Source organism: Aspergillus flavus, chromosome 2 (genome assembly GCF_009017415.1).
Source record: "Aspergillus flavus chromosome 2, complete sequence".
In the NCBI taxonomy this organism is placed as follows: Eukaryota; Fungi; Ascomycota; class Eurotiomycetes; order Eurotiales; family Aspergillaceae; genus Aspergillus; species Aspergillus flavus.
Genome location: NC_092409.1, coordinates 185,266 through 205,968, shown reverse-complemented (window position 1 = coordinate 205,968; position 20,703 = coordinate 185,266). Strand labels below are relative to the sequence as shown.

General features: G+C 48.9%; 9 protein-coding genes across 9 annotated transcripts; 5 read left to right on the top strand and 4 right to left on the bottom strand.

Annotated features, from left to right (window-relative positions):
* The first annotated feature begins 283 nt into the window (after positions 1-283).
* On the top strand, positions 284-6,126 carry F9C07_2276694 (POT family-domain-containing protein). Its single transcript, XM_071510190.1, has 5 exons — positions 284-628; positions 712-1,760; positions 2,808-3,398; positions 3,453-3,593; positions 3,656-6,126. Exons 2-5 carry the CDS (start codon positions 824-826, stop codon positions 4,705-4,707), a joined length of 2,721 nt encoding a protein of 906 aa, XP_071363448.1. The 5' UTR covers positions 284-628; positions 712-823; the 3' UTR covers positions 4,708-6,126.
* Positions 6,127-7,302, top strand: F9C07_2276693 (ankyrin repeat protein). The gene has a single exon (XM_041284640.2). It carries the CDS (start codon positions 6,170-6,172, stop codon positions 7,208-7,210), a length of 1,041 nt encoding a protein of 346 aa, XP_041141914.2. The 5' UTR covers positions 6,127-6,169; the 3' UTR covers positions 7,211-7,302.
* A 30-nt stretch (positions 7,303-7,332) lies between these two features.
* F9C07_2276692 (copper amine oxidase) lies at positions 7,333-10,291 on the bottom strand. The gene is made up of 2 exons (XM_041289474.2): positions 9,877-10,291; positions 7,333-9,823 (listed from the first exon to the last, which is right to left on the bottom strand). Exons 1-2 carry the CDS (start codon positions 9,983-9,985, stop codon positions 7,830-7,832), a joined length of 2,103 nt encoding a protein of 700 aa, XP_041141913.1. The 5' UTR covers positions 9,986-10,291; the 3' UTR covers positions 7,333-7,829.
* A 905-nt stretch (positions 10,292-11,196) lies between these two features.
* On the bottom strand, positions 11,197-12,407 carry F9C07_2197511 (uncharacterized protein; the record flags this gene model as incomplete). The annotated part of the gene is made up of 3 exons (XM_041284629.2): positions 11,197-12,170; positions 12,228-12,303; positions 12,378-12,407. 3 exons carry the CDS (start codon positions 12,405-12,407, stop codon positions 11,197-11,199), a joined length of 1,080 nt encoding a protein of 359 aa, XP_041141912.2.
* A 1,065-nt stretch (positions 12,408-13,472) lies between these two features.
* F9C07_2276689 (RTA1 like protein-domain-containing protein) lies at positions 13,473-14,773 on the bottom strand. The gene is made up of 3 exons (XM_041289473.2): positions 14,440-14,773; positions 14,141-14,389; positions 13,473-14,059 (listed from the first exon to the last, which is right to left on the bottom strand). The coding sequence occupies exons 1-3, from the start codon at positions 14,585-14,587 to the stop codon at positions 13,593-13,595; spliced, it is 864 nt and encodes a 287-aa protein (XP_041141911.2). The 5' UTR covers positions 14,588-14,773; the 3' UTR covers positions 13,473-13,592.
* Positions 14,774-15,383: 610 nt separating this feature from the next.
* On the top strand, positions 15,384-17,190 carry F9C07_2276688 (RTA1 domain protein). Its single transcript, XM_041284639.2, has 3 exons — positions 15,384-15,814; positions 15,886-16,134; positions 16,190-17,190. Exons 1-3 carry the CDS (start codon positions 15,667-15,669, stop codon positions 16,648-16,650), a joined length of 858 nt encoding a protein of 285 aa, XP_041141910.2. The 5' UTR covers positions 15,384-15,666; the 3' UTR covers positions 16,651-17,190.
* A 95-nt stretch (positions 17,191-17,285) lies between these two features.
* Positions 17,286-17,705, top strand: F9C07_9447 (uncharacterized protein; the record flags this gene model as incomplete). The annotated part of the gene is made up of 2 exons (XM_071511908.1): positions 17,286-17,328; positions 17,380-17,705. 2 exons carry the CDS (start codon positions 17,286-17,288, stop codon positions 17,703-17,705), a joined length of 369 nt encoding a protein of 122 aa, XP_071363447.1.
* A 508-nt stretch (positions 17,706-18,213) lies between these two features.
* F9C07_9446 (putative D-aminopeptidase) lies at positions 18,214-19,374 on the top strand (the record flags this gene model as incomplete). The annotated part of the gene is made up of 1 exon (XM_071511907.1): positions 18,214-19,374. The coding sequence occupies one exon, from the start codon at positions 18,214-18,216 to the stop codon at positions 19,372-19,374; it is 1,161 nt and encodes a 386-aa protein (XP_071363446.1).
* Positions 19,375-19,816: 442 nt separating this feature from the next.
* On the bottom strand, positions 19,817-20,330 carry F9C07_9445 (uncharacterized protein; the record flags this gene model as incomplete). The annotated part of the gene is made up of 3 exons (XM_071511906.1): positions 19,817-19,844; positions 19,877-20,097; positions 20,178-20,330. The coding sequence occupies 3 exons, from the start codon at positions 20,328-20,330 to the stop codon at positions 19,817-19,819; spliced, it is 402 nt and encodes a 133-aa protein (XP_071363445.1).
* Between the last annotated feature and the right edge of the window lie 373 nt (positions 20,331-20,703).

The window sequence follows — 20,703 nt, the reverse complement described above, 5'->3', positions numbered from 1 at the left end:
GCCTCAGGCACCAGGAAACGAAACGCATCACGTGGTACAGGACATGTAAAGTTGAAAAACCAAGTAAACATGCCAAACACTCTACATATCTGCGGTCACTGGTTCCACATTGCCCTATCTATGTTGCCTATCCGCAGAATCTTACCATTATGGGGCCAAACACGTAATAAGTGCTTGTCAGCCTCCTTATCCTGGGCGGCTGACAGGGATTAGAAAGTAAGACTAGGCGACTCGCGAGCTATAACTAAGCCGCGTAGGCTGCCATTTTTTCCCGGACATCACAGGTACCATCAGAGATTGATAGCGTGTCTTGTGTGAAAGGAACTTGTACTTAGAAAATTGTTATTCACTTCTCGTCTCGGTCGGACCTTTGGTTAATATTTCCCCACAGTGCCTGAAACCGTTAAGGTCGCTAGGAGATATCGTTGTTGTGCCTGGGAAAGATCCCAGGACTGCTCGGTTCTATAAAATTTGTCAGCCTTGGTGAAGCCACCAAGCATTGCCAAGCTTTGTACAAGACCATCGGATACTCTTAGCTGAGCCAATCCCAGAGATTTCAAAGTTTAGCGATCGCCCTGTTGGAATAATGCCGCACAGTCTGAATATCGCTATTGTCGGGGCAGGACCGGTAGGTTGTCTGCTGGCTCGTCTGCTTCTTAACTGTCCAAGAGTGCGGGTGGTTATATATGAGGCTGATGCATCGCCTGATAGTCGAGGACAAGGGGGAACACTGGATCTGCACGAGGGAACAGGCATTGCAGCATTGAAGAAAGCTGGTCTCTATGTTGAATTCCTTCGCCACGCCCGCTTCGACGGTGAAGCGATGCTTCTGTGTGACAAAAACCTGACCAGATACCTGAAATTTGCAAAAGGAGTGTCTGACAATAGTCGTGGCAGTCCAGAGATCGACCGGATGGTCCTTAGGCAATTATTGCTTGATAGTCTGCCACAGGACACTATTCGCTGGGGCCACAAACTTCTCAGTGTATCAGACGGGAATGTGCTACATTTCCCCCAAGGAATCGAGCAGGGCTTCGATCTGGTTGTGGGAGCTGATGGCGCCTGGAGCCGGATCCGCCGCTTTTTAACGCCTGTGCGTCCGTCATTCTGCGGTGTCGAAGGTTATGCTTTTACAATCCCTGATGCTGCTCAGACCGCACCGAAGGTTTCTGAACTTGTTAACCGAGGATCCCTCTACGCGTACTCCGACGGAAAGGCACTCATGGGGCAGCAACTCGGGGATGGTAGCATCCAGGTATCCGTCTATACCACAGAAAGCCAAGACGATGATGCGGTTTTCTCGGCGGATGATGAATGTCGGCGCCATCAGATTGCTAGGCAATTTCGTGACTGGGCACCGGAGCTTCTCGAACTCTTGGCACCCACTAGTGAATACGAAATGACTCGGCGTATTTATACGCTTCCAGTTGGGTTTCAGTGGCCTGCCCATCCGGCTATAACCCTCGTGGGAGATGCAGCTCACCTCATGCCACCATTCGCTGGAGAAGGCGTGAACCTTGGATTCGAGGACGCGATGAATCTCTCGGATGCGATTCGGGGGTTCATCGATGGCGGATATAGTACGCTCAACGAGACGTTGCGGATGTATGAGAAAGACGCCTTTCAACGGGCTCGTAGAGGTCAGGAGCTGAGTGTTGGCGTGATGCAGGACATGTTCTTTACCCCTGGAGCACCGCGAGCGTCGATCGAACGGTGGATGATCCGGCATGTTCGCTATCGCATCCATCCGTGGGCCTTCCGTATACTATACCCCGTGATTGCTGTGAATCTTTATATCTTCTATTTTTTGTACAAATTATTCCGCTAGTTCTGTTGGTTATTATCACTTGTGGGTTATAGTTTGAGTGGAATGGGGTCTTGGATGAATATGACTTACTTTTAGGACCTGCCCATTGGCTGTTTTCATGCCTAGGCAACATACTTCGGAGTAATCCTTCACATATTGTGTAAAATAACCAGGAAGAGGATTCGTGAGTGGGGTGCAGGAGCATTTGTTTGTGGCGACTAACCGGCGAGATGTCTCGTCCTGGGGATAGTGGCAGCCGGTCGCCATTTATGAACCAATGATGAAGTGAATGGCACCAGCCGATCCTTGCAATCCCAGGTAAAATTAAAGTTTGCTTTAGAGTAAAATCTTAACAAGGGCTATTCCGCGTTGTCATTTGTTCCCCATGCAGTGTCGAGATAATCTTAGATAGCCCTCCCTGCCGCTTGATCTTGGACGTGGCTCGACGAGTTTGATCGCCGGTCCCCTTTCGGAGTCTTTTCGGGGATGTTCCTGTGTAAATCTCGGATACTTGGCATTGATGTATGTGTTTCTCTTAAGCATAACATCATCTGCCGGACTCATGTCGCCATCGCGGTGGTTCCCGCCGAGAGACATCGAGGTCGTGCGACGCCAAGACAAGGCTAGAATGCAAATTGGAGTGATTTGATGCACCTCTTTCGTGATTTAATCTAGTAATCGGCCAGTGTTGTAGGGCAACATGCAGAAGATAGCAGGTCGAAGCCATATTCCCAATCACATCATCGCCACCATAATGGCATATCGTTAGGGTTACATTTAGATCCTCCCTTTCGTTCGAACTGGGGATGCACAGATGCATCTTCCCATTGATATGTGGCCTGCTGATAATGTTATATATTCCTACAGTGCCATTTCCGTGCTCATCTGGGGAAAGGATATATTTCAGCGCTGTGACTCTCCGCTGCACTAAACCATGGGTTAGTGACAGCAATTCATTCGCCTCTTCTGTCCAAGTGAACCTGAATTAACCGTACACTAGCTCCCCAGGACCCCATAGAATCAAATTCGTTCAGTGGAGATAAGAAGGCAGTGTTCACCGTATCAGACGAAGAAAAGGCCTCTCCGTCCACGACCGAGCCCGTCTACGATGGTGACCAGTATCTGGGTCAAGCGCCCACCGAGGAGGAATTATATACCCTACGCAAGGTCGCGGGCCCTGTATCAGGATCCGGGTATTGGCTCTGCACCGTTGAGTTTGCAGAACGTGCCTCCTATTATGGCTGCACCTGGGTCTTTCAGAATTTCATTCAATACCCTCTTCCGCCTGGTGGGAATGGTGCGGGAGCGTCGGCGCCAGGGTCCGAGAAGCCAGCAGGAGCATTAGGGCAGGGATTGCAGGTCTCGTCCGCCCTGACGCTGTTGTTCAAGTTCCTTGCGTACTGTATTCCCATCTTTGGTGGCTGGCTAGCGGATACAAAACTGGGTCGGTATAAGACAATCTGTATCGGTGTGGTCATTTGCGGTGTTTCGCATGTTATCATGGTGGTCGGTGCGATTCCGAGCATATTACAGGCCGGCCATGGCATGGCTCCGTTCATTGTCAGTTTGATGATTCTCGCATTGGGAGCAGGTATGGTTTCAACTCCCTATCTTTATGTCAAACATATTCTGACGAGTACTATAGGTATATTCAAACCGAATATCTCCCCGACTGTCATGGAACAAGTCACGTTCAAGCATCCTTACATTAAGACGCTCAAGTCCGGAGAACGGGTCATTGTGCACCCTGAAACCACTATCCAACGACTTACACTTACATTCTACGGTAGGCTCATATCAATTCATCTTGCATGCCAGACGAGGGCTAACATTATTTCACCCTTGTAGCTCTGATCAACGTAGGTGCTTTCTTCGGGCTGGCGACCAGCTACGCCGCGAAGCGTGTCGGATATTGGCTGGCATTCCTGCTGCCCGGCATTATTTACTTCTTGATGCCAATTATCCTGGCGTTGGTATACAAGAAGACAATTAAAACCCCCCCACAAGGGAACATTCTGGGAGACACCTTGCGTGTTATCAAATTGGCCATCCAACAAAATGGGTTCCGGAAGTTCGGATCGGAGGCGTATTTCGACTCAGTCAAGCCATCGGAGCTTGCGCGGAAGGGGATCGCATCATACAAGGGAAAACCGATCAGCTGGAACGACGGGTTCGTGGACGATGTTCGACGCACGCTGGTCGCTTGCCAAATCTTCCTCTTCTACCCCCTTTATTATCTCAACAACGGAGGCATCGGAAGTATTACCAACTCGCAAGCTGGATCAATGACAACCAAAGGTGCACCGAACGACCTCGTTAGCAACTTCAATCCTCTAACTATCATCATCGCATCCCCGATCCTCAACTATGGTCTTTATCCTTTACTTCGCAAGCATCGGATCGAATTTGGCCCTATTAAACGTATTACACTCGGCTTCATCCTCGCCGCTCTAAGCTGTGTCGTCGGCGCCCTCCTCCAATGGCGCGTCTACGAAACCTCACCTTGCGGCTACTACGCGACAGAATGTGACATCGGCAGCGGCGTCTCCCCGCTCTCCGTCTGGGCCCAGATCCCAATGTACGTTCTCCAGGCCCTCTCAGAGCTCTTCGCCGTCGTCAGCGGATACGAACTGTCCTTCTCGCGGTCTCCGAAGAGTATGCGTGCGTTGGTCGTCGCTCTCTTCCTTTTTATGTCTGCCGTCTCGTCCGCCATCAGTCAGGCTGTTGTTCCGGCGTTGGCGGATCCACATCTTATTTGGCCGTTTGTGGGGACTGCTGTCCCCGGGGTGATTCTGGCCGGGGTATTTTATTGGATGTATCGGGATTTGGATAAGGAGACGTTCTTGAGGGAGGATTCGGATAGTCAACAGGAGATTCTGTCGGAGAAGGATAAAAGCTAGGGTGGTGATTGTAGGATTCTTGACCAGGGGCTTACCTTGTGATGTTAAGTTACTACCCAGCTTCAATATGGGATATACACATTGAAAGAGTCAACATCATATGGGATTGTCGTATGTACTTCCCAGCTACCTCGACCGGGGCTAACAAGACGTTAAGCTCTACAGTATTCCACTTCTATGACTTGATAATGCTCGACCTTGAGAGGCTCGAATGGGTAATATGCTGCTCTTGTGCGGAAGGTAATTTACTGGAGTGACATCACCTAGTCAAAGAAACAGCCTCGGAAGGAGTGAAAGACATCAAAGTGTCCATATTCAGAGTTCTGGGGCAGTTGAATCTCCATGACCGTAGGACAAGGGTAATTTGTCCACAGGGCCAACTACATCGGTAATTGCAACCTCGTCAGAAGTGCGGCGTGTGTAACGGTTTCAGTTCTCTGCCACTCGACTATGCGGAGCACTAGGTAGCGGGTTGTCGGGGGTCTATGGCCAATGCTCACGGTAGAGTCCTACACTGCGTCAGAAGCAAGGAAGAGGTCTGGCCGTGCGGTGCTCGGACTTACAAGAAGCAGGAGTTGATCCTGACATGCAACGGTAAGTCCTATATTATGCCTCGTCTCCACTGTCCACTCGACTTCAGTAGGAGACCGTGCCATGCAAGACACGTCAAAGGGAGTGTATGAGTAGTAGATGACGTCCATCCTATTCTAGAGCATACAGAAAACGTGTGTGGCAAGCAAGATAGCATTCCAGACATCTCCATGATGTTACTTTCGTCTACGTTCGCAGCGAAACATACCCAAAGCGGAAGTACATTGCCAACTTCCTGCAGGACTGTACCACAAGATATGACACCAAGCGTATGCCAGTAGTCTATGAAGTGGAACCCTATGTCCGGGAGGCAAAATAGAGATGGCACGGACATAGACAGCTGTCACTTGGATAGACAACCAAGCCCAACCAGTCAACGCAAGTACCATAGATAGACACGATGGGACATGCGCCACTTCGTAACATGTTGATAATGGGAGATGCTACTCCTTTCCCAAAATAGATTCCTCAGGGAGCCCGGATCGGGAGCAAGATGTCATGTTTTCCACTACGATCAGTCTAGACATGGCATGTCTTTTGACTTTGACACAGCATGATTCCATGAATACCGATTCTAGACCATCAGATCGACGGTAATGGTAATGGCTCGCTCTGGTAATGGTTCGATCCTCTGAAAGTACTCGAAGTCGAGAACAAATGTAACCGCGAATTCACGGTCACTGCTCTTCATCCGCTAGACCCGATGCTACGAACATGACAAAGAGCTCCTCGTTCCATCCGCAATTACATCAGATTTGCTACCCTGACGTCCTATGACACCGTTGCATATCGGATTGGAGATCCTGCATGGAGAGGGTAAATCTGCATCCCGTTGGAAGTTGAGGAGGATGCTCGAATATTTAAGGAGGCAATGTCACGGTCCAATTCACTCTCTATCATCTTAATCAAGACACTCTTAAGCATCCTTACATCAAGCCAATTGCAATCAGTCATATCTTTAAGTCTACTCTTCATCATGCCTTCCGCTGTGAATCAGAACGGTCCTCAGCCTGTCAAAAGCGGCAAGACCAGCGACCCGGACTTCAATGTTTGCGGTCCGCTCTTCGCCGCCGCCCAAAAGGGCGAACTCGACAAGATCAAAGAGATCCTGGATAAGGATCCCAAAAAGATTGACGAGCAATGCGAGAAGCATGACAAGTACACTCCGGTGATTGTGGCCGCCGTCTCCGGCAAACTCGAAGCCGTGCAGTTGCTATGCAAGCGAGGCGCAAATGTCAATCTCCGCGACAGTAACAGCTACACCATCATCAAGCTTACACTGGACAAAGGGTACAAAGACATTGCCAATTGGCTTGTCGATGCCTACCCGGAAATGATCATCACCGATCCCCGTCTACCCAAGGGCGAGGAATGGCTGAAAGCCCAGTTCGCAAAGATGTCGAACAACATCGAAGACCCTGCCAGCAAGCCTCCCCAAACGGTGTTGGATAACCTTATCTCGGGCAACCTGAAGCCAGATACCGATCGGACTGTTTCGGAGGTCTACTGGGAACATATCCTCCTCCGGTATATCGGTGATATCCCGAAGGATATTGAACGAAACTACTCCAAGAAACTGAAGATGGCTTTTTGCGGCACCTTCGATCGCACCTTGCAGGGTCATGCTGGCATCAAGGAGTCTGCTAGATTGCTGAATAGTGTCTTGCCCACTACCCAGTATAATATCACTGGTACCCATGTTGCTCCGAAGGGTCAGTGGGTGACGGAGCGTTGGGAGTATCATGATTATGAGAATAATCTGCAGGTTCTGGATGGGGTTGATACTTTCTTGATTAATGAGGAGAAGGGGAAAATTGAGGTCATGTTGATCAATTATAATGTGTATGAGTTGAAGTGGATTGATGATCCGGAACGACCAGTGAAGAAGGCCCATAACTGGACGCCAGTCTGATTCATTACCTTATGGCCGATAGTTTGGTTACTGCTAGTACATGGTTTAAAAGCGAAAAGGCAAAGGCAAAAAAAAAAAAGAAAAAAGAAAAAAGAAAAAAGAAAAGAAAAGAAAAGAAAAGAAAAGAAAAGAAAAGAAAGGAAAAGTAAAAAAAGGGAGAGAGAGAGAAACGGCGACACAGGCGATAGATGTTGTCACGCGTTCTTGTTTGAGTTTTGGGTCTACTGTGGTTAATGTTTAATGCGGAGTTGGAGTGATATAAAACTAGAAAAAAGAACAAAAAAATTGCTTTTTATGATTTGCTCAGTCTTTCATTCTGAAACCTTTATTAGATCAGATAATCAGCGATCCCAGTAAACTGATGATCCTGGAGATCACGAGACGAAAGTCAGCCCTGAAGGCGATTTGTTATCTGGCGCTGTAAAGCATTATGTCTTGTTCGCCCTTCTACTACCAAACCGCCTACATCAGACAACGAATACAAGGATCGAAGATAAATATAAAGTGTAATGGAAAGAAGATTATCTTTGATGCTCAAGTAAGATTACATATCATAACTGCTTTTGCACATCATTCTCGATGGTATACTACATCGTGCGAAGCATGAGCCCTCGGCAACCTACAACCTGGAGCTATCCCCTGGCTTACTGCCCGCACAGCATGAAGTAGAGAAAGCGTTGCGCGACATAGTATCAACACACACTGACGAAGGAGGAACCCAAAGACCAGGATTCTTGATAAAGAAGTTCGAAGCGCGTAGCATGATGCTGACAGGCTCAGCTGGCATGATGGGGAAATCCTCAGTGCGTGGGAAATGGGTCAGGCCAAACTGGAGGTAACAGACGATATCTGTGTTCTCGATAGACTCATTCCTCTTTGCCCAGTCAAGAATGGTCTCATTGTGAGGGTGATTCTCCTGACCAGTCGACTGGCAGACGTAGTTCCCGGCAGGAAACAATTCATAATCCTTGTAGGGAAGCACCCATAGAGGCTTGCGTGCGAATGCAGCGCGCGTGTGGACGACACCACCCGGTTTCGCTAACAAGGGAGGGCAGGATGTGTTGATGATCTTGAACCCAACGGGCTTCTTAGCAGATGGGTTAATGGAGTTCGGGTTGATGATATCCCATGTCCGATTGGTTTCGTAGCAGTAATCAGCGGCACCTTCCAGGGATGTGCGAAGTGGTGTCTTCTTGCTGTAGAAGGCATTGCCGTAGAAGTTCTGCGGAGATCCCACTGGATAGTCTGATGCAACAGCGTCGTTTTGGACAACGGAGTTGTTTTGACCATCTACCTCAGGGTCAATACGCAGTGAGAAGATGTGCTGATGGTTATGAGCGGTGATTTGAGGAGCCACTTCGGTTCCGTATGGTGCAGCCTGTTCGGTGGAATGCAACGGGTAGGTGTTTAACATGCCGGTGAGCTTAACTTCGAGCTTGTAGGTTCCGTCAAGAGAGAAGATATGATAGAAGCCATAGTCATAGTTGGCCGCGGTAATGATTTGCGAGATAATGAGCTTCCGATCGCGGGCGGAGATCACTGTGCCGTCTCGGAAGTCTGTGTGTTTATACAGAAGGCCATTATCCTCTTCGTGAATGCAGATGGCGTTCTTGACAACTGCGGCCTCACCACTTGCAAGGGCCATCACTCCGTCCAGGTAATGAATCGCGCCCTTGCAATCACAACCAAGCTTCAATGAGTTGCTCATGAAGCCACTTCCATACTCACCCACATCAAATGCATGCTTCTTGTGGTGAGGCTTTTCGGGGCAACCATAAGGCACCACCATCTCGACCACACTGATTCGGTTGAACAAAGTACGCTCGCGGTCTTGGTAAGGATCATGCGCGCGGACGTCTGAGATGACGATACCCTCTCGGTAGTTGAACCCGATGTGCATCTTGTAGCCGGCCCAGGAAAGCTCATTACCCTTCATCTGGAACGAGACACCTTGAGGTTGGGTGATATCGATAGGCTTTAGTCGGTCATGGTTGTACTTGTCTCCAATAAACTGGGGCAGGTAGTTGTGCTCGGTAAGCGGCATGGCTGTGCGTTCTCCATTCACATAGCGGACATCCACACTGAGGATCTCCTCTCGCTCGGTATCGGCAACGATCGAGAAGTCCAAAGGATGGGCGTACTGATTATCGAACTCAGAGTGACGGTAGTATGCCAGACCCTGCTGGAGACGACGCTCAAAGCCCCAACGCTCGTCAATGCCGATCGCCCAGGCATCAATGTACACCTTTGACATGTCGGTGATTCCGATCTCCTTGCATGCTTGGATAACGCGAGGATCCTTGCGCGCAAGGCCCTCCAAGATATCCAGATCTTCGAGGGTGAGAGTTGGCATGGCGTCATTGACGTCCTTCCACTCTTCTACCTTGGACTTGGTCAAATTGGCAACGGCCTCAGCGATTCTCCCGGACTGCCGGTCGATGACAATGGCGAACGCGCGACGGTCGGGACGTGGCCCATTCCCTTGTTTGAAAGCGGCATACTCTTGCTTCTTAGGCTCACGGAGAGTGATGCAGTTAAATTTGAGTTGCTTCGGACTGGCGTATTCGCGGAACAATGCTGCCGCCACTGGGATCTCTGCAATCGATAGCTGATCTATGATACCATTAGTGTCTGCTTCCTGTCCTACTATGTCATGATAAGCTTACCAAGTGGATGAGGAATTCCTTGTGGTGTCACCGCGGCAGCTGCGGCACTGTCGTAGTCTTCCTTACGAAAGATCGTGTAACCGGGGATCGATGTTGTGTCTGGCGCCATGGTGTATGTGGTTTTGGTGAACAATGTGGTACTAGTTGACTGGGATGGCCATGCCAAAGTAGGTTTGTGGGACAGCGGGCAGATGGCCTTTATATAGCTTCAAAAACCAAGGTATACATTTTACAATCGCGTGAAGCTTCCCTATACGGAAGTTCGAGTCCCGATAACTGAAGAAGACAGGCCGAGTGACTAATATTGGTCTGGTGGCACCGGCGGCTACCGAATTCCAGTCCATTATCATTAAGCAACACCTAGTATTACGTTTAGAATTCAAGGTTGTGCCTTGTGCAGCGACTAATCATGGGGGATTTGGAAACCCACAAACCGGAAGCCGAGCGATAGAAACCCTGGATGGGACCTGCCCCATATAACGACCGTAACTACCTAGACTTTTATTTTGTGGGGCATGCATTCCTTTGTTGATCAATGCTCCTTAGGAGAAGCTGGAGGAGACTGGCTAAATCTTGGCGCATCTCACCTCGCCTTATCTTTTGCTAACTCCCCTCTGTTAGATCTCTACACAGTCTCGCAAGCCACTTTACTATCCATACCTCGCTGCTCCCCTGGGTATCACTCATTACTTGTCTGAACAAACAGTCCTGGTGCCTGCAGAGCGCGACACGGCAGTTGTGGACGTAGGTACGATGCAAGAAGCCAACAATTTCCAAAACACCCCCCGCAATTCGGACCCGGCATGATCCACAATGATCGTACCATGTGGACATTCTTTAAAGATTGAGTAAAAGCACCCCCGTTGTGCTATACCTGGTCTAGGAAGTCCAGCCGAACGAACCAACTTGGCGCGTCGGGTATCGAGGGCTCTGGTGGAGACGTTGGCGCAATTCGACGCTATTGGTCAGCTGGCATTGAGCTTTGACAATCAAGCGAGATAGCTTGCCACTACGGTGTTTGTTCATGACTGCCGCCAGAATATGTGGTCTGGAACTGATTTTGAGGGATGAGATGATTTGCTAGACGCTTCAAAGGTATGGTTGGAAAGCATCCCTCGGAACCCGAAGTTATGGAGCTAGGTTCTTAGGGTAAATGTTGATCTTTGCCTGCAGAAAGCCCTATTTTCCACACCCTGTGGTGTTATGTACCTGGCTATCACCAAAGGCTTGGTACAGTATATAAGCTATCACGCATTGCAGCTCTTCTCTGTATAAGATTACTGAATACTACAGTCGCTCCAAACCCTTAGCATGACACAATTAAACCAACGTTACTATAGACCTGAGCGCACGAAGATCGAGAGGCCCATAATCTGATTCTCGTCCGAGAGTCCAGCCAACCCTCTTCAATACTCCAAGGTCATCGCCAGTAGGGGTTACAAGGAGCGAGAAATAGAAAGGTTCTTCGGGCGTTAGGCTGAAATCGGTAATAACCAAGCCAAAAAGTTTCATAGCCCTGATCGTCTCGGCCGGATCGTCGAACTGGCTGTTGATGGTGTCAAATCTCCCAGTAAGGCAATTCTCCTCTTCATCTGATGTCTTAAGGCCTATGCAGCCAAACATCAACAGGCTGTTTTCGCCCGACAGGACGAGAGGAACAAGGGGCGCCTCGATCTTGATCCAACCACTTTTCACTCGTCCATAGGGGTTTTTGCCGTCTACCTCAATGTGTAAACCCATTACGGACGCTATGGGCTCGGTGGTCACAGAGCACATACACAAAGGGCCATCAACAGAAGCCCATGACCAGGATGGCGCACGGTACTCACTTACGGCCGTGCATTCTTCAGACGATTGCCAGCTTAATCCCTGCACCAGAGAGCCTTCCCAAAGCCCAGCTACATAAGTGCCCCCCAGCAACTTGCCGTACTCTTGCGCTATGCCAGATATAGCAGGTAATTTGTCAGCGGGATATGTCAGCTTGCACTGACTATAGAGTGTCACTAGCTCATGCCAGTGGGCGCGCACATTCTCGGGCGGTACGGGACCATCATCTATTCTCTGGTCGGTGATCAATCTGTGCGGGGGCTGGTTTGTATGATCCGCTTTCAATACGTCGATCAGCTCGATGCCATCCTCTGAGATAAAATTTGTTCCACACCCGAAATACACTCTATCCCTCGCGAAAAGCAGGTTCCGGCGGGAAAACAAACGTTCCTGAAATGTCCATCCCCGTTGAGAGAGGGCCTCATCTTTGAATGTCAACAAATCCCACTTGCACATTTCTGAAGAAGCTGGAAGCAAGCAGGCGTCAATGTACCCTCGAGAGTTGTTGCTCGTGTGAGGGAGACGTACGCTGGGCCTGGCCTTTCTGGGGGGCACAAGTCCCTTCGTGCTACTCGCGGCCCAGGTTGCCGATATGCACAGCTAGGCATTCGCGTAGATTGACCCCATGTTGGAAGATTCCCTCTCCCAGTCTTCCACGTCATCTTGGTAAATACAGAGGCGGTCGATCCACAGGTACTGAACATCGAGAGCTCGTGTCATCAGTCTCGCATCTTGAAAGGTCTGCGGGAGGTCACGAAGGCATATGCCTTCCTTCATGGACGCCACGTTTGAGCGTGTTGTTGCCGAGGTGCTGTCTCCACCCCAGCAGTAGCTAAGGGTCACATAATGCCCACGAGTCTCCCCATTAAACTCGACGAGCTTGACCAGGTCTCCCGAGGCTTCGGACCCCACATCTATGAGCCTAGTCGGCAGGGGCTTTGGGGCCGTAGCACACGATCGGTGTTGGTTGTTGCAGTCAACGATCCAACTGGCGAAATGATGACATGCAGCAGTATCCAGGGTATCTCTGGGCAGGCGTCCCCGGAACACGGTGGCAAGAGAGTCCCCTGGGCCATATTAGCAACTACTAGTAGCGTATATGGAAATTGACTACACCTTCGTCACAGCAAAAGACCATCGCACCTAGTACCAGCACCGTGTGCTGGGCTATATCGCTGGGGGCGAGCCACGTGTTCGTATTGTCAGGAGTGAGCACGATAAAGCCATCGCCGTCAAGCCGCCTAGTCAACCACAAATCGAAATGGGGTTTACTTAATTCTGGTTCGTGCGATATGATCTCTCCTGTCTCGATATCTGAAATCAGTCCATCAACCTGGGTCTCAATAATGTAGCAGAGCTCACACCCCGCCGCCGATGCCCCGCGCAAGCTATCTAGATTCGGGTGGTGAGGGACGCCCAGGGCATGCCGTGGTGATCGGTCATCCTCATTCTGTAATTCAAATAGGATCGCATGACATCCGAGAGGGAAATGGATCTTTCCGTTGGGGAACGGGGGAGGTCTCCTAAAGGGATGCTTTGGCACAATTCGCACAGAGTCATCGTGTGAGCTGAAACGACCAAGTCCAAATGGTGCGGAAAAGTCGTAATTAAACTAAACGTGAGGGTGACCAAAAAATGCTCCGTTTCCCATAAGCGTCAGTTCAAGATCTCTGTTATAGTCTACTCAGCTGCTGTTTAAGATTCAATCCTGTCCCTACGTATCAATGGTAAATCGACCCCGCGCGGGTGCCACGTAGCTGAGACTGAGATTGAGGTTAAGACTTCTTGAACTTGCTTGCTATATCTGAAATATATACATATACTAATTCACAAGCAAGCAGAGCTGACATGGCATAAATCATTAAACAGATAAGGGACGCTTTATTTCTTTATATCCGACTATCCACCTCCATTTCATGCGTGGCACTAGGCCCATATTTGCGAGTCACCACGAAGTTCTCGAAATATTGATCACCACGATCCAAAAGGCAGTTGATTTGACTGGGGTGGATGTAGTTGAGGACCGCCATAGCAACAAACATCAGCAAAGCGTCGAATACGTAGATGAAGACTTCATGTTTCATGAGGAAGCCGTCGTAGCCATCCAGATATTCCACGACACGAACTACCGACCGCACCAAAATCAGAACACTGGTCACATAGAGTGCAATCATGTGTCGGCGCCAAATACGACCTGCCTCGGCAGATGCGCCAATGTGTTTCTTCGCCATGCGCAGCTCAAAGACGATAGCGGTGATTACGAAAAAGCCGAAGAAGATAATTTGCACGAATAAACCACCGATGATGACATGTTCCCCAGTGCTAGGATCATCTGCCGAAACCATAAGACCGGCACCTGTAGGTCGTCAGCTTTAATTCCATATAGGCTGAGACAATGTGTGTATATGACCACTGGACGGTCCGAGTGTCAACGTACCAGACGCTTGCATCAAGAAGGATAGCACATCACCCGCCACGAAGATCTTTGTCAGCCAGCGCAGGGGAATGATCGAGTATTGCTCTGCCTGAAGCATAGTAATGATGCGACCCAGAGTCATATAGATACTCGCAGCGAGAAAGGCTGGTGCAATCAGGATGAGGGCGCTTTGCATGATATACGGGCCCTTGGTGTAGTTGGGTGCTTCGTTTGTTGATAGTACACGACCGACATATCCAATTGTTTCGACTAGGGACCATTAGGTAGAGCCATCTCTGCAGCTTGAGGTCACAACTTACGGATTCCACCGATGGCAAAAGGGATCATGAACCATGTCCGCGTGCGGAGTAGCTGATAAAGATGAAGAAGGGTGCTGAGGGCGAATAGTGCGACCAAGATGCCGCCAGCGGCACCCGATGGTGTATAGTAGTAGAAGGTGAACTCCATTGTGGAGGTATAGTGTCCCGCAGCACGAAATATTCAAACAGACTTGTAGCGTGGTGGTCTTTGAGGGCACACTTTCTGTTTGGAAATGTCCCAGCACCCACAGCGGGGGAAGGGACATCTTAAATAGAGCCCAGAATGCATCAGATCCTCGTTGAAATAAAGAAAAGGGGACGAAAACGTGGTGGCTACCCCCTATAGTGTATTGCGCGGAGCAAATAACCTAGTGGGTTTGATTTTCTATCCGTGGCCCACTTTGGCCTCGTTCTCGTATTCTTTGCCCTTTGCAGCGCTTAAGTTCTGCGCCCTCCCCTTAGTTGCCACTAAGCAAGAAATAATAGCATTTGCGTTATGTGTTACGCCCTCAGCCATCCATTTTAACATAATTGTCATATGGAGTAGCTATAACAGGTCGCAGTCTCACCGAAAATCCCCAGTGCGTGATACTGACTGGCCTTTCTGACGAGATATTCTCACGACGCTTCGTTAACCGGCCCGGATTCATGACCGTCTATAGTTAGCTATAGTTCTAGCCACTATCTAGAGGCTCCAACAATAGTATCAAGTTGTTAGAATCCTCTCGTCGGCAAATCTCAACGTGGGTCTCCCGTTACACAATCAGACAAGAAATTTCCTGTGTTGGCGTAGGAAGGTTAAATCGAGATCGAGAGGCAGTGCCACAGACGCCAGAAGATCCCGACAGTCTAATTGGATACCTTCCAAATATAAATCTATGGCACTAGAAGGGAAAAGTGGGGAGGCGATGAGCTTGTCGTACTTCGTATTGATCACCGGTTCAGGTAGTCTAGGGCTGGACTAACGTCTCCCGCCGGTTAAAGACCCATTTTTCTGGGCCATGTTTATGGATCCATGAACACCCAAATTTAGAGTAAACAAAATGGATCAGGGCCTTGAAACAATACGGAAGCCTTGGTACTTTCAGTGTCTGCACATATATTCTAATCAAAGTTCTACCTGGCAACCCTCTCCCAAGCTATCCTTAAGCAACCTATTTCTCTTCCTGCAGCCACGAATTACCTGCCCGAAATTTACCAACCTCTTGATCTTACTCGAGCGACATCATGGGATACCAATACTACCACTATGATCCATCATCAGGCGCGGCAGTTAGCTTTGCTGCTGTCTTTGGCCTAACGACGGTTATACACATTTGGCAGATGATTCGGACGAGGACATGGTACTTGACACCATTTGTTATTGGTGGTATATGTACGTTTTGTTTGACCTTCCTAACAGGCTATACCTTGCGATAATGTGCTAACACATGGACCTCACTTCAGTTGAGGCTATCGGTTACCTATGCAGGTTTATCAGTGCGACCGAAACACCGAATTGGACGATGAAACCATACGTGGGACAGAGCCTACTACTGCTCCTAGCGCCAGCCCTGTTCGCCGCATCCGTGTACATGATTCTTGGACGTATTATTCGAATGCTGAATGCCGGTTCTATCTCCCTAATCCGCCCTTCATGGTTGACCAAGATCTTTGTGACCGGTGACGTGTTATCCTTCTTGGTACAGAGTGGAGGTATGGTCGTTCTTATCGGCGAGTAGAGAAGGCCAGCTAACATCAGGGTGTACAGGAGGAGGCATGTTAGCCAAAGCCAATTCGCAAGATTCAGTAAAGCTAGGCGAGAATATGATCATCGGTGGTCTATTTATCCAGATCATCTTCTTCGGGTTCTTCATCGTCGTTTCGATCGTCTTTCACCGTCGCATGCTGTCTACGCCTATGCATCACATGGTGGTCACTGAAGTTCCGTGGAACCAGTATATGAAGATTCTGTATACGGTCAGTATTCTGATTATGATCCGGTCTATCTATCGGGTTGCCGAGTACGTCCAAGGAAGTAGTGGATATCTGCAGAGCAAGGAGGCTTTCATCTACGTGTTTGATGCGGCCTTGATGTTCGCCTGTTGCATCATTCTCAATTGGTGGCACCCTAGCAAGATCGTTTCTTCTAGAAGGAAGGTCGAAAATAGTGGTGATCATGAGATGTTGAATAACACTCACTATGATAACACTCAGTATGGGCGTTATTGATGGGTTCTCGGATCAGGAGGATTTCTCCACTGGCATCAAAGCCGATCAAATCAACATTTCGGACATAATCCTAGATCCCCTTTTATTGTATTACTAGATACACAGTATTGTTATATTAGTCGAGGGACCAACCACTCTACATAGCTAACCTTTTTTGGTCAGCAACACATTCCAGCAGGGCTTAAGCCCTAAATCATAATCAAGACGATACCAATATCGCCATATCTGCCGGCTATTATCCATTATAAATATATTTGAATTTGTGTGGGATATCCTGTGTTTTCCTGTATACTATTTTCCGGCAAGTTCTTGTTGCAACAATACATTAAATACCTTTCTGTGTACGTCATATCTCTGTGCTGTCACATTTCATTCTTCAAGCACCACCACCTGCCCTTAGACAAGCCTCTTTTCTTGTTTACCTCCAATCTATTAAGAAGCAAGAATCCCATCTACTGTATTTGAATGGCATTGGTCAATTATGGGAAGTGGGTGGAAAAACTTGGCGTGTCATGGTGACGATCCAATGAAGTCATCCTATCCGATAATCGATATTTATATGAGCTGGCCAGAAGTATTACACACAACATATTTTATACATTCTAACTGAACAAACCATCTCTCCAGCATCCATCATGTCGTATTTTCTGAAGCAATTCAGGCCCCGTCTCCTGTGCGGTATTTGCATCCTACCTCTCGTCAGATGTTCTGGTATTCTAACAGCTGTAGGTTATGGCACGCGAGCGTTTTCCTCTAGAGGCGCCATCCTCAATCAGTCACCTAAGGTCGCAAATCCCCGTTCCAGCAACCCTGAATCCCAAGCGATCAACACGTCGCGGGGCAAGGAGTCGCGTCATGACGACACGCCTGACACGAGATCCGTACAGTCTCCTATTTCGAACCAGTTTGGCCCCACGAGCGAAAAGCATGAGGGTGAGGAACCGTCCACTACGACTGAACAAGTGCATAACGACCCGAGTAAGTCACCAGAGGAGAAGAGAAAGAATGTCGAACAAGCAGGACGCAGGCCGATGGGGCCTGAGGACGAGAAATAGGCAGGCGTACCGGGAGTCTTCGTTATATGAAACACGATCGATTTAGATCTACTTATATGGCAATATGTAGATTGAGTTATCCTGGAATAGTACCATTATGACTTCAACTCTGGTCAATTCCAAGGGTTACGTTCCGATGGCTTAAGTAGGCCTCCCGGATTACTATAAATAAATGATGTTATTATCCTAGCCTATCCGGTCTCTTTTCGCCTCGGCTGTCGAATCCTGGACTTAGTGCTTACTGCCCTACTAACCATGCTCTTTATTCTCTTTGTCTGGTGCTTGTCAATTATATAAGCTACTATCGCACCAAGCCCGATTTGTGATAATGAGGTTACATTGATCATGTCCTGCCGCCTAACTCGTTATCAGTAGGAGGGGTTGTTGACTGCGTTCTTCAATCAGAGCTTAGGGCTCCGGGATCCTTCGTCCATAAACTATCTTCTACAGCCTTCCTTCCATTAACCCTTCACCTTTTCTCCCGTATCACCCAGACGTTAATACACAAATGCGCGTCCAGCTATCCCCCGAGCAAGTACCGCGGCGAATGCGCATCCGCGAACTTCTTCCCGACCTCGACCTGGGAGCCTACCCCCCAGGTCCGCTAAATTCCATCACCGACGTTCCTGGCGTGCACGTTCACACCCAAGAGCTATTCGGTGCCCAAGGCGCCATCAATACCGGCGTGACCTGCATCGTTCCCCGCCCGAACTGGTCCACCAATGCTTGTTACGCCGGGGTCTTCCGTTTTAACGGCTCGGGAGAGCTAACGGGCGCACATCTGATAGAAGAGACGGGGCTTCTCTGCTCCCCTATTGTTCTCACTGGAACATTTAATATTGGGGCCGCCCACCAAGGGATCTATCAGTATGCCGTCAAACACCTGGGGACTAACAAGGATGGTCAGTTGGAGTGGCTTATGTTGCCGGTCGTGGGTGAGACGTTCGATGGGTATTTGCATGACTGTACATCGTTCGCTGTGACTCCTGCGCACATCGTGCACGGTCTAGAGAGTGTGGTGGCTGGGGAGCCAGTTCGAGAGGGTAATGTGGGCGGTGGCGTGGGCATGGTTTGCCATGGACTGAAAGGGGGCACCGGGAGCAGCAGTCGCCAGGTTCTCGGAACCTACACGGTCGCAGCGTTGGTCCAGGCTAATTACGGGCAATTAAGAGATCTCCGCATTGCAGGGGTCCCTGTTGGGAAAACACTAACTGAAGACGCTGCGAGCGACCCCTCAAGACAGGGGATGTATGAGGAGGTCGCACAGGCAAAGGCCGAGAAGGACGGCAGTATAATCGTTGTACTGGCCACAGATGCGCCGCTTCATCCCGCTCAGTTGCAGCGTGTTGCCAAGCGGGCAACCGTTGGTCTTGCTCGCGTTGGTGGCCAAGGACATAACCTGTCCGGGGATATCTTCCTAGCTTTCTCTACTGGGAACGAGATACCTGTCAACCAGCACAAGAGACCTGCGTCAGTAGCACGAACGATTGACGTGCTAGATGATTCTGCTCTCAATACCTTGTTCGAAGCGACCGCCGATGCGGTTGAAGAGGCGATATACAACGCACTTTGTATGGCGGAGAGCCTTCAAGGTTTTCAAGGGCATACAATCGAGGCACTTCCTCTTGCCCGTCTGAAGGAGATCATGAGGCAATACCAACGGGTGTAGTGCTTGGAGCCAATATCAGGCTGGGTATGATAAATTGAACATCCGCAATTTTCCGTGTCGAGATAGATCGTATGTCTATGTTGCTGAACGTGTCTTTACTGATATCTCGCGAGGCATTTATATAAGAAGTAGCTGGGAGAGACTGTGTCTAGTAATTGCGTTTCATCTTTCTATCATTATGTGCACCACGGTTTGACTGTATATGGTAGCTTAACGAAGAATCTCTCACCTGAAGCATGCGTAACATGAAAGTGATCGACTGTCGTGGTAAATAGTGTCATAAGGACGAAGCAATCTGTGCCTAATTGGATTGCCTTCTTGTTTAACAGGGAGACTTGGAGTTGTCTCCCCCGGGGAGTGAGCCGTGTCGTTTATAATATCGTCGGTCGCGGATACAGATAAACGATAGGAAGCCAGCGAGACCACTACATCATATTAAACCCTACGCGTCAGCGTTTTCCTTATAGTAACTAACATCACTTAGTAGGTCTGAGACACATACCATAAAACAAGGGCCAAGATAACTATGATAACACCTAATGCACGACTACTCGTGCTGTGGGAACCCGATGTCCCCATGATAGATATGATAAACAGGGCGAACCAGAAGATGGTATCAATGATGTTCAAGATCATGTTGGCTTTGCTGCTTGCCCAGCGCTTGAATCGCGCGGCGTGAGCGGTCACGACTTGATATATCATAAAGACTGCTGATTTGAGGCACTATACATATGAAACGTCCTCAGTTAGTTTAAGCTGACGGGGAGAATTATTGCTGATAGTGTATAAGTTGAATCACTCACCACCGCGATACCCCATGTGTTGGTCCGACTTGATGGCGTACCCTTATCGGCCACTCGGGCGATGACAAGGATGAAGGTTAACAAGAGCAAGGAGCCGATGATGATGTGCAATCGGAACTTGATTTTGGGGTTATTTTCGATTGAGAGATTCATTTTGGTCGGGTCTTTCTTTTGGGAGCGACTCCGGGTATTATCTTCAACTAATATGAGAAAAGCGAGGATCTATGAGGTTGAACAATAGGAGTAGAAATATCGAAAATAGTGATTGCAATGTTTGTGTTTACTTTCTAGCACCTATTCCTGTGATATATATATATGGTTTTGTTTACTGTGCCTACGCATTGTAAGTTGCATATCGTACTCGTATAGACGTCGCCAAGGGGAGAAGCTGCGAAGCCTTCTGGAATAACTTCAATTTACAAGCATCGTACCGGGGAACCTTTCATTCTGATACCGGGGTCATCCATAGGGACGCAAATAGGCACCATGGAAAAGCTCGGTCTAATTCCGTTTACCAGCGAAGTCC